Source organism: Globicephala melas, chromosome 7 (assembly GCF_963455315.2).
Source record: "Globicephala melas chromosome 7, mGloMel1.2, whole genome shotgun sequence".
Classification (NCBI taxonomy): Eukaryota; Metazoa; Chordata; class Mammalia; order Artiodactyla; family Delphinidae; genus Globicephala; species Globicephala melas.
This window is the reverse complement of record NC_083320.1, coordinates 30,349,668-30,362,795: the sequence shown is the minus strand read 5'-3', so window position 1 is coordinate 30,362,795 and position 13,128 is coordinate 30,349,668. Positions and strand designations below refer to the sequence as shown.

At 39.0% G+C, this 13,128-nt stretch overlaps 1 protein-coding gene across 4 annotated transcripts in view; it reads left to right on the top strand.

The window, feature by feature from the left end:
• The window catches only part of PARD3B (par-3 family cell polarity regulator beta), a 1,048,345-nt gene that overhangs the window by 899,107 nt on the left and 136,110 nt on the right, over positions 1-13,128 (top strand). For all 4 annotated transcript variants that reach the window (XR_009564558.2, XM_060301965.2, XM_030854060.3 and 1 more), the window contains one exon: positions 10,066-10,198. Coding sequence is in view for 3 of the 4 variants with exons in the window: in XM_060301965.2 (XP_060157948.1) it covers positions 10,066-10,198 (133 nt within the window). In the remaining variant the exon portion in view is untranslated. The remainder of the gene's footprint in view (positions 1-10,065; positions 10,199-13,128) is intronic.

The window sequence follows — 13,128 nt, the reverse complement described above, 5'->3', positions numbered from 1 at the left end:
GGTTCTGGGTCTTAATCACCTTTACATCACCAGGGCCAGGGACATGGCAATATTTAAAAATAAATAAAAGCTTAAATAAATGTACACATCTGAAAACAGAAGGCTACTGGAAAACTTTTATAAGAGCAGTTGATGATCTAAGTTTAATATCAGCTTATTACTATCTAGTCTATTCTAAAAAGAAAGTCACCATTCTCTTAGAAAAGATTTGTAGGAATCTGAACACCTTTTAAAAACAACTGAAGCAGTCCATAGGAGATTATAGTGTAAGCTGTCTCTATCCTGTAAATCCCTGATGTCAGAAGGTCAGCATGAGGTTACAGGGTCACCAGAGCTCACTTTACACCCAGGGAGATGAGGGCTGTGGATATTCTTGGATTTGACACCCTTTGGGACCTAGTATATGTTAAATTTTTATGTGGCTTTTTGGAGTTGAGAATCCGTTTGGATTGGATAATTATTATAACCCTATTTAAAATTGCAGAAGAGCTCAGCATTTGTGCATATAGGTGTGGAAGGAACAAAAGGAATTAAGGTAGAATCAAAACATGTTCTTAATAAATTCTTGGACTGAATTATGCTAATCACATCAGAACACGGCATATAGAATTCTGTGTTTTTGAGATAATATGATTTAACACCATATATGTGATCATTAAAGTCTGGCCCATGTATCCCTTCTGGGTTTTTGGACAGTTTATTGTATATCCCTTTAATGGGTACAAAGGTAAGAACTAGTTTTTGTGTCATATGTATTTAGAAGGCTTTGACTCCTAACATTTAGTATTGAGCTCCTAAATCAAAATCTTTAGCTTCTTTCAATTGAAAAACATGTTCTTTTTTTGAATATTTTTTCTCTTTCTCACTTTTATTATTTTCCCAACCTCCTCCTTTGGAAGGGGAAAAAAGTCTTGTTATGGGAGGAAAAATTTACTGTTTTAATCTACTGATGTTTGATTAGCACAGAATACCATAGCTTATCCTGACTGATATAATCCTCTAAATTAAAAAAACACCATCCATGCACTAACTCATTTAGAATCTCCTTATTTTTCCCTCACATTGTGTAGTCAGTTAGGCCTTATTTCCTTATTGTGTAGAAGGAAAGGTCTAGGTGTCCAGCTGTTGAGAATCAGCAGTCTTTGATGGCCTTCCGTGATCCCTTGGGAGGAGACAGAGCTTCTGTGTTTCCTCTGAGGAAGAGGGAATTTCATGGAGGCCTAGGAAATTCCCAAGGTTTTATGGCCTGCAGCCCACACAGGCTTATTTTTCCCAGAATTGACCCTGAAAGTTTAATCCACATCTAAATGTCAGATATGTATTCCAAAATTCAAGCTGTGTTTGATTTAAGCCTAGAAGATAATAATTTTATCTCACAAGTCCTGCAACTGTTGGTGAGAACTTCTTTGAGAAGGTGTGTGTGTGAGATATCATTAATTTGTGTGTGATATTATTAAAATACTACACGTTTTATAGGTTTCTTCCATTTACCTTTTTATCCCTATTTTGCTAATTTTATTTTAGACCGTAAAACTCTTTGAGAAAACTTGTAATGTTCCAAGTGGAATCATGTCTTAAGGTTAAGTTTCTAAAGCCATTACGTAAAACAAAAGTTGTGTACAGTCAGAATTAACCTTGAAAAACACTTCAGGAGAATGCCATACTGGACCTACCTATCATCTCTCACTAAACCCACCCAACACTCATTCTTTCAGCACAGCATCAGCTGGCTATTCCCTTGGTTGAGCACCAGCTAAAGTAGTTGGCTTGCATTTCAGTGGCCATGTTGTACAAGTAATGCATAGCTTGAAACACTGGGATCACGTTCAGTACAGTGTAAAGCCTGTATTATGAGAGGCCCTTAGGAACTGACACCAACTGAGGGAAGCCAACTCAGCTCATGTCCAGGGGCCTGTGCTTATTACATGGAATAGCCAGTGGGAACACTGTCACTACTTAAATTGCTGTTTTCCCCCAAGCCCCCATTTTTGTCTAAGCTCAAATCCTGAAGCATCACTTAAATGCAGTTGTGATGCAGTGTCGCTGTACTTCAGCCATGTCAGAACAGCTGTGACTACATGAATTATAATGGTTCATCATCTTTAATAGAAGACAAAGTGAATGCCCAGTTTCAAATTGGTCCAAATCTGTTTTTCTTTGCATCTACGTATGCTTGTTAACAAACATGTAGAGTAGAAATGAAGGGCAATTTTGCTGCCGTCCAGTGTGAACTTTTCAACTATATTTTAAAATCTTCCTGAAGAAACAAAAATGACTGTATGAAACACTTGATAAATTCCTTCGGTGACCCCACATACTTTGTATTGTTAATAAAATCGGTGAACTGTCTCAAGACAGTATGTATCATATGCTTATACATAATTCGAATGTGCCCAGTATTTGTGTAAATTACTAAAGGTTCAAAAACTGTGTTGGAGGAAATATATTAGAATACTATTCAAATAGGTATTTTATGACTGATGGCAAAACCAGCTTCTGAAATTTGAACACAGCCAGGAGGTCACTGCACAGTATCAGAATAATGCAATTATGTGTTACAGGCTTATAATGGTGAGTTGAAGGTGTGAATAATAACTCATGTGCTGTTGAATTGTGAATAACACTGTCAGTGTCACTTCTAAGAAATTTCCACCTTCTCTAGAAATGGAGATAGAGAAGCAGGGTGTTCTGATTAGAGAGCGCCTCGAGTTGTCTCAAGTGATAAAGAGCAAAGGTAGAGCAGAGCCTTTTATCAGAAGAGGAGATGACATTGATCTGGTGAGACTCCCCATCACAGCAATCAGTCACATGGGAGAAAGCTGCCCTTCGTGCATCAATGAGATTACTTTCAGTGGTAAATGGTGGCCGTGGTTCATGGTATGAGTGGAAATGCTTGCCATTAGGCAATCAAAAGTGTCAGCGGAAGGCGCCCCTCCGCCCCGCCCACCCTGCTAAGGCTTGATTCATTGGGGTCAAAGTCCAGTCCAGGGTTAAGATTTCCAGGACAAATCTTCAAGCTATAAGAGTCAGAGGGTCAGTTGACTGAGCTAGGAATGGAAATACCAAGATAAGGATCTCAAAGGGAACAGATGCTTAAAGGAGGAAAGATGTGGGGAAAGGCAAATGGTCAGACTCAGGTTGCCATGGCAAAGTCAGGAGCCCAGGTAAGCCAAGTCACGTTGTCAGGTTGTTGCGTCTGGGTCAAAATGCCACTGGCAGCGTCAGGATGGTTGAGGGAAGGACCATGTTCAGGATTATAGGCCGAGATTTGTAGGGTTCGTTCTTCTTTATAACTCTAACTTGCATATCACCCTCTCTGGACCAGTTTTTTTAGCTTTCCCACAGGATCTTGACATTGGAGTAATTTTGTTGAACTCTTCGAAATTTATACAAATACATGCTTTTCAAAGTAACATATTAGCATAGAACATAGTTTTTTCCCTCAGATTCTGCCACCAGTTTTTCATGTGACATTCAATTGTCTCTTAAGATGTCTAAGTATTGTTTCTTCACCTACTAATAAGAAGTATAATGTCAGAGAAAATTGACAAAAGTAGTTCTAGAAATAAAGGGAGATTCTAAATGTGAAAAATTTGTCTGTTATTATATTATTCACCCTTTTTCTAAACTCATACTCTTAATATAGGAATTAATAGGCAATCATAGTAAGCAAAGGGTTCTTAATTTAGAGTGTTTTAATCAACAAAATAACTGAAATCTAAAAGAAATTAAATGTCCATATGAAGAAAGGCGTATTCTTGTTATTTGGGGAAATTTTTAATCAAAAATAATTGAAAAAGGGGGTCACCATCATAGTGGTGATGAATTGGGAAAGAAATTAGAAAAATTCCCAAATGTTGTTCATGGGTAGTCAGTTCTGTGTTCCAAAATTTCACTGGACTAAACCATGAAAAATCTTATTTGTCAATATACCTTTGAAAAAATAGATAATCTTTTTACAAAATTAGGAGCAGGGAGAAGATAAAGAATTTATATAATCATAATTTTCGCTGAATATTTACACTGGTAATTTTCAGAGCTTTCCAGTATGAAAATATCATTTGAAGAATTTTATAGAGTTAAGCCCCCTTAAAAGCCATTGTTTCTTACTAAATCTCATTTAGCATATGTGGGCACACTATATAAGTGTATTTGCATTATGGAATTTAAATCTGAAGAATGGAAGTGTAAGTGCTCTTGGACTATCGTTGCTGTAAATCTTCAAAATGCTTTTGAATTAATGATCCTGAGTACACTTATAAGAATCTCTAACTTTTCTTATTTGACAGAAATCTTTATCACCAACAGAAAATAAGTAATAGCTGTGTCCATGACTGTCTTCAGCTGAATATTCTCTTCCAGAACTTACTTTGGAGTTTGAAGTATAATTAGTAAGAGAAGATTGCATATAGACAGTTAGATTTTATTATATTCATGTTATCGAGAGTGTGAATGCCACAGAATCCCAGGTACTTTGAGAGCTCTGTTCCCACTTTGAAAAAAATATGCCCTGTTTTCTAAGGCAGAACGGTGGTACTGCTAAATTTGTAGTTTAAAGCTAGGATGATTTCTCAGGTCCTTAAATGCAGAAAGATAAGACAAACAACCCTTCTCATCGGGGGAAACAAACAAGAAAAGAATAGCATATTGGCATTCTTAAAGGGTGCGAGAGTTTTTTCTTCACTCCCTATCTTTCAAAAGGAGGAAACCTTTTTGAGAAAACTTTTAAAATTCCACCCTTTTGTAAATAGAGAAAGACGAACACCATGTTTACATAATTAAAATATTCTGTGGTAAGCATCAAAATAACATTTGTACAGTAACATCAGAAAAAAATTGAGTAATCTGTCAAACTCAAAGCAGTCCCTATTCTACTGATTATTGTTGACATGCATACATCTAATTTCAACCGTTTTGTTCAGTGAGTTTGTAAGGATTGTCTCACCCAGGTAGAAATATTCCTGTTAAGGTTCCATTCTATAAAGACTGTTCTTAACTGCGTCATCAGGTCTGGACCCCAGGCTGGTATCTACTCACCGGTGGCAAACACCTCTCCTTGACAACGAAGAGTTACATGACTTGAGGCTATCTGAAAATGACACAGCTCTTTGGAATTAACTGTGTACAATTTAATCATAGTTAGGGTACATTATTTATATGCATGCCCACTTAGGCATACATGCAAAGTCATGGCAGGTGAATTCACAAGTCGGACAGTGGTTTGCTGGCAGTGACTAGCTCCCTCTAGTTCAGCCAGTGGTGAGCTTTACCAGCAGCAGTCCTGGCTGCCTCTCCGTCCTGGTCCTAATCCAGAGTTTCTTTCTCCTTCATGTGGGTTCTTTGTCATAGGTTGAGTCTCTTTTGCACCCCATTCAGTTTTATGCCGGTTTCCCACATGAGCTTATTAGAGATGTAATATTAATTACCCAGAAATCTCTGTCTGCAATTGCTCCAGCATCATTCTTTAATGAATACAGACTTCATTGCATGTCTTTCTATTACTTTAGCTGCTTCAATTTCTATTTTTATTACAAAGGTCTGTGCAAATAAAAGAATATCAAAAGGTATGGCTATACATGCTAAATTCCCTCTGTCTTGAGATGCCTGTGCACTGCTGCTGCAAAATGCCACTGCATTTTAATGCAGTTCTCACAAGGCAGCAAGGTATGGTCAAAATAACACTGGCTTTGGAGTCACACATCTCCTGGTCCGCCACTCACCAATTGGGCTACTTATCTGAGCCTCAGCGTGCTCATTTGTGAAATGTTAATAACAATGTCATCCTCAAAAATTGGGGGATTAAATGAGATGAAGTATGTAAAGCATAAATATTATACTTAAGGCGTCATAGGAGCTTAATAAACGTTAGTTTCTTTTCTCCAGCCTGTTGTAGTAATGGGAGGAGACTATGGCATGCACAAATGAACGCTCATTTTAAAATGTATTTCAATTGAGGTAATTATGAACTAGGAAGAATAAGGTTAGATTCCAAAGGAGCAGATAATACCTTACTGTGGTGTGTATTGCATTTGGGGATATATTACTATAGGTGCCGATGAAGAAAATGACATGGTTTCTGAATTTCATTGCAACTTTAAACTCTTTCCAGCTTTAAAGTGTTAAAAGCCTATCTAACTATACATCTGCCTTTAAAGGCGTAGGCAGTATAATTGACAAGAAATCACTGCCATATAAATCTGTTTTGTTATACCGCTTGAATTAATTTAAAATAAAATTTCAGCACATTGAAAGTGCAGGAGTGGCGTTCACCTACATATGGATACAGCTATAATAGGAACTTTTTTGGTAAGAATGGCTAACCTTTACCTTATCCAGTGAACAAATAATACAGTAAGCCTAATTTTCTAACTAGCAACTTGGAGATGGGATTATTGATACTTTACCAGATTTTATATGATTGCAAGAGTATGTGAGTTACATCATAAGCTAATGTTGCTTCTGAAACTATCAGGCAAAATTCTTAGAAGCTCTACTACTAAGTTCCATAAAGCCAGGAGAATGGAACCATTAACATGTAAATAGAGGGAGGAAAAACAGGAGTCCTCAGAAAGTAACTCCTCAAGGCTGGCCTTAACTTCCATTCTGGTCCAGTATGTTGTTAGAAGACCTAGTCTTTAAGATATAAATGAGATGAAGGAGGAGATGCAGGTTGAAAGGTAGTAAGCAGTGGTGGAAAGAGCCTTCTTTGAAGTTAGACCTTGTACATCTATTAGCCATGACCCTCACCTTCCTCATGTCTATGGAGCAAAACAATAAAAGCTACCTTTAAGTATTCTTCTGTGATTCTGAAGTATTTACAACACCCATTACACAGCAATTATGTAACTCAACTCAAGTTCCAGCTCCTATAGATTGGTAGTAGCTTTCTGAAGTTCTGGGTTAAGAAGGATCCTAAGGCCACGTCTAGGATTATGGGGAAGGAACGCCGTAAGTGATTAGTGATGTCTGCTCTGAGCAGGAAGTGGAGTAACTAAAAGTCTGTATCAATATATTGGCTGTATAAATGTTCCATAAATTATGACTATTATGATTATTGCTGCTTTATGACAAAGGCATTTTTATGTTCCTCTTCAAATTTCTGCCTCTTCAACACAAAATGGAATCAGTTAACTGCTTTGGTTACAATAGCTGTGTTGTTTTTTGTTTTATTATTTTTTTTAATTTTTATTGATTTGATGGTAAACCTGTGTGTGTTATCTGCACAGAAGAGCTGAGAGATGAAATCAGAATTTTCTATTCCTAATTGTATTATATAAACCAACTACCTGGGAAAAAATCTGATACAGTTACTAGCAGTAGAGTGAGGGTTAGAGAGAGAGAAAAAAAGAGAGAATGTTGCGATGTAATCCTGGCTTATCATGAAAGGTTTGCACGGTGCCCCATAACTTCTTTAAAATATTCACACAAGGGAGAATGTTTTGCACTTAGATGGTCCATGAATTTCTAGACTTTTTTCCTGTTTTTCTCTGAGGTCAGATTTCTTCTCTGGGTAAATAGTCATGTTCCTGTCAGCCATAGGGGATTTTCTGAATCGTAAACAGCTGATTTTGTATTCTTGCCCCATTCCTTCTATCTGAGAACTGAAATCTGATCAAACCCGTATTTTTAAATGTATTTATTTATCGGCATATGGAAGAATAGTTTACGGTCTGAGTATGATTATTTTTTCCCACAAATGTAGGAAAATTGTGGGGATTTTTAAGACAGTCCCTTATCAGTTTCTTTCTTTTTCCTTTATTACTGATGACTTCATTCTGCTTGAATTCAGTGCTTCGGTTTCTTTGGGTAAACTAATAGATTATGTATGCTGTGTTTGCACCACGTTGATTGAACTCATCTGGTGAGTTTAAGCGCGGCTCATGCATGCATGTAATGGGCAGAAGCCTGCACAGTGGATGCAGGCCCATAGTTAGCTCAGAACACTCAAGAGTGAGGGAAGCTGTTCAGAATTGAGCTGTGCTGTCTTTCCTGCCTTCCGTTGTTCAGAAAAGCATATCAGACGTTCCACTTTTTTCTTACCTTTATCTTTTCCAAGTTCTCGAGGAAAACTTTTGTTCAAAAAAAAAAAGTAGAGTCAGGAAACAGAGTTAGAACTACTTTGCACGTTTTAAAAATACATATTGAAGAAAAATCAAGGTATGTGATCCCTAAGAACTTGTCTTTTCTTAAACAGAAGCATAAGCTGCTTGGTGTCCGTAGAGCAGGTAGGAAGCCAAGGACTCTGTGCTAACTTTGTACAGAGGATGTTGAGACACGTGGTCCTGCTTTCAGTTAACTTACAATCTAGTTTGGGAAGAACGTTTTCCTTCCAAAAAATGTTTACTCACCCTTTTCTTTTATAGTTTAAGTATAATTTTTAAATGTTTTAACAAAATAGTAGATGACTTCTTTCTACTGCTTTCAGATATCTCATTCTATCAGATATCTCATTTAAACTTAAAGCTCAACTGTAATACTTGGGGATGTTTTTGGCATGTAGAGGTCTTCACCGTGGGACCCCTACCTACTTTTCTCAGTCTCACCTGTCTCTCTTCCCTGTTTCCTCCCATATTCCCTGTATATACTCTAGCAGTGATTCTCACATACCCATGAAATATGAGTATCATTATGATTAATTGTTACAAATTGAGTTAAAGTACCAACATTTGCAAGTGATATATTTCATCATTTATTAGAGTAAGTTCAGGATATCCCTAAAGTACCAGCACTCCCTTTTTATTATAATTTGCTTCCCAAATGAGAGAAGGAAGGGAACATTCATCACCCAATATGGGTACGAGGCAGGACAGAAGAAGCCGAGGACCACTGCTTGCCCAACTGACCTCCTTGCATTCCCCCAAAGCAGGGTGCTTTCTCATTCCTGTCCTTTGCATTGCCTTCCCTCCACCTGGAATTTCCTCACCTCTCTTGTCCAGTTATTGAGCACCTGTGCATCCTTCAAGACTCAGCTAAAGTGTCACCTCCTCTGTAGAGCCTTCTGTGGTCTCCTTCCTTGGCCCTGCTCTCACCCTGTTAAATCTTAAGCAGTGTGAGTCCCCAAAGGCCCTGTGCACACCTACAGCACTGGTCGCCATGGATTGTGGTCCTCTGTATCCCTTTCAGCCCCCCACCTCCCAGACTGTGTGCTTTTTGTGAACGAGTTCTGTTTGTTTTAAGATCCCCAGGTCTTAACATAAGGTCTGACACAATGGGGCACTCAGTTATGCCTCAGATGAACCAAACAAGTTGATCAGCTGTAGAGGCCTGCCTAGCATCCTCCTCTTGCTTCCTAGCCCTGATTGTATCATGTGATGTTGGTACTGTTGGTACTGATGGTGACAGATCCAAGTTAAAAGGGAGCCACTGGCTGACTAGTGTGGGGTTGAATGGATAAGTCACTGGAGAAGCTGTAATTCCTGAGAGGAAGAAGTAGCTAAGTAGAGAGAGGAAAAGCTTGGACAACTAACCAAGATGGTATGTTCTATGACCAGCTCTTTAGTTTTCTTTTTACTTCTTCACATGGCTTCCACCTTCTTCTCTTTCTCTATGTCCTGCCCACACCCATATAATGACATGTACTCCAGCCCCACTCCAAAAATTCACACATGTCATTAAAATGAAGAGTGGCACCTGCCAACTCTGCATCACTTCCAACCTTCGGGTCAAACAACTGGTCTCAAGTTGGTACCACTTATTTGAGAAAATGAGTTACTACATTAAAATTTAACCAAACTCTGTACATATGATTATAAGAAAAAGGTGATGGCTCTTTTAATTGCTCTAAAGATCAGGACCTTATCTTAAGTTCTCACTCAAAAGGCATTTACTAATCCCAAGTTAGACGTTTTGACCCTTGGAGCTAAACATATGCACATAAAGACTGGTTTTTATTTATTTTTATTACCAGGGATTTCACAGTTCTCCTAGCATGTCTGTATGATATTACTGAATCTTCCAAATTTGGATGTCAGCTGCTTTGATTAAAAAAAAAAATCAAAAAGCGAGTTTCCAGGATGATGTACATTGTGTGACTGTCCGATTATGTCCTCTGATTATGTCCTGCAGTGGCAGTTCCATTAGCGGAAGCACTGACCGCATCCAGAAGTTGCGGAAGGAGTATTACCAGGCTCGGAGGGAAGCTTTCGCTTTATGTGAGGACAGTGAAGGAAGAGCAAGACCTGACTATGACCTTCACTGGGTAAGTCCATGCCTGATTGCAATCACTGAATTCATCTTTACTGATGTAGTTAAGAGCAGAAGAACATAGCCAAGAATGTGCTGTACACATCAAGCTATATTTAGGTTACTTCAGTTTCATAGACGTGAACATTACCTAAACCACAGCCATTTTCTCCCACAGAAGTTGTTTCTGTAAATCAAACCTCCCTAATGCACAGTAGTTCATTTTAATTGCTCTCATATTTATTCCCTGTTGGACTTGTATGCCAGCTTGTTGGGATGGAGCAGATGTTAGCTATTTTAAAGAACACAAGCAATCTTGGCCATCATCTACTGAGCCTTAATCCTTGCCCTCCATCTCTTGAGTCTCAGACATCTGGTCAAGCATTAGCAGACCATGCAACATAAGCCATCTCTCCTTTGGAAAATGATATTAGAAATAAATTTCAGAAGGGTCCGAAAGATATCAATTCAAAGATATCAACTGTTTGTGTATTGCGTCTGAACAATTTACATTTTGCTGATCTTACCAGTACACTAAGATCATTTTATTTTGAGATAAGGGCAGTTTTTTATTAGAGGGTTCTATTTGCCAAATCCTTCAACATTTGGGAAGAGAAAAGAACATTGTTACCTCTAAAGAGATATTTTCTGGGGTTTTTTCAAAATAGCATGATTCATTCTCTTGCCCTTTTCAAGAAGGCAAGGTTCTCACTCATCCTCTTTGATGATTACTGCCTCTTCTCCTACAGTTTTTAGTGCTGTTTTGAGAACCCCATAAGGAACTGTCTTATCCCTGGTGCCACACCAGCTCTTTCGAAGGACAGATGTATTAAAGGAAAGTTTCCTTTCTTGATTTTCACACTCATATTTGTGTTCACGAGGTCGGAGTAGGGAGAGTAGAGTCCAGCCAATGAGCGGATTCCCTCTAGTCTTCACTTGGATACTGTGGTTTCTCATGCATGAAACCTAGTACTTTTACACAGGGGCTCCAAACTCAGTTTCAGCATCCACCACTGTTGTGCAGAGCAACTGAAATTTCTTAGCCCCATAGACTCTTCCTTATATGGCAGAGTTTAAAAACACTAATCAGAAGTACACAGTAAGGATTAACGATCTCCAACCAAATGGCTTCAGCCTCTTCCACAGATAAGCATCCTGTGACTACACATCCGAACAAACAGCTATTTACTGGTTTTATTACAGATGTTAGGATTAAGCAGAATGGCATTTACAGTGATCGGGCGACTGGTCACTTAGACTCTCAGTAACAGAAGAGAAAGATGTTCACAGAGTAACAATCTACAACAATTCATTTCAAGCTTAATCAGATTGACTTATTGACTTTGATGAAAGACTCTATACATGAGGCTCTGTTCCCTCAACCAAATGGACAATAAAATAAAGGGAAGTTGTTCCCACCATGTCCAGTGCATTGAAAAGTCTTCCTTCTCAAAACCAGTGTGAACTCCTATGAGCAAAATAAGATAAGTAATTTTAGGTAAAGTAGTCCCTGTTGTTTGGACCTTACTTTATATGATCTCCTTACATCAAGCTGAAAGGATGAAAATGCTGACACTCATGAGACTTAAAGTTTCCTCTTACCTTCATCAAACCTGAGCTAGATAACTACACACTTGTGTCCTCCCTATCTTGATGATTCTGTTTCTGTGCTGAGCAAATGTGTAACCAGACAAACAATCTAGTGAGTAAAAGAGTCTCTCTATTTTCATTTGTGTTTCCCATGCTCGGGTGTGTTGAGCTTTGCCAAAAGTGACTGATTTTACATTTCCCAGACAGCTGGGGACTCCAGCTTCCCAAAGGGATGCTTGGGAAATGCACGGTCATAAAAGATGACTGTTCATTGTGATTGGCTGTGATACTCCAAACCAGGGATTAGAATCTCAGCGTCCTTTCCCGTCCTCTCCACAAGCCAAGGAAAAACACTAGTATCTTTTGTCCAGCGTAGACCTGAGAGATCACCCCGTTGTCTTGCTACTTTTGGAGAGATCTAGGAAAGCAAGTTTAGAAAGTTACCATTTCATTCCTGCCAGTCAGCCAGACACAACAAGGCAGCTTTTATGAGACTGTGGTTCCTAGATTGGCTGGTCTTCAGGATCACCGAGGGTGCCTGTTAAAAACGGATAGACAGTCCATGAAGGGGAGGGATGGGACCCAAGAGAGGGCTCCCAGGTGCTTCTCCAGGTGGTCATCAAGCTTTCTGACTCACAAGTCTAAAAGTAGGGCACTGATTCCAATTGCTTCAGTAAACACTGAAGTAGTTCTACTTATCTAACAAGATCAGTACATGGAACAGCGTCATCAAAAAATACTGTCATCGACTCAGAATCCCCCAAGCTCCCAGGACCTCAGACTGAGAGGCCTGACAAATATCCCCTCGAGTCACACTATACTGGGGAACTTCTGATCTATCGAGAAGGAAATTAGGGGAATAAGTTACCTAATAACTACTTTTTTAAAAGGCCAAGAAGAATGAAAGCATGCTCACAAAAGTCTTCAAATCCAAAATTATTAAAACAATCACGGAGGGCTTCCCTGCACAGTGGTTGAGAGTCCGCCTGCCGGTGCAGGGGACACGGGTTCGTGCCCCGGTCTGGGAAGATCCCACATGCCGTGGAGCAGCTGGGCCTGTGAGCCATGGCCGCTGAGCCTGCGCGTCCGGAGCCTGTGCTCCGCAACGGGAGAGGCCACAACAGTGAGAGGCCCACGTACCGAAAAAAAAAAATCACGGAAAGAGTATTAGGATCTATGAATCACTGAAAAGATTATTAGGTTCTGTTCATAGTTTTCTGGTGGTTTTATTGTTTGTTTATTTTATTTTTCACATCTCTGAAATTAGGGTACAGTTTACAGTCACTTTTAGCCAGGTGTAATGATACAGTTGTCATTTTCTGCACAAGAAATGTATAATGAAATTTGCAGGCTGTA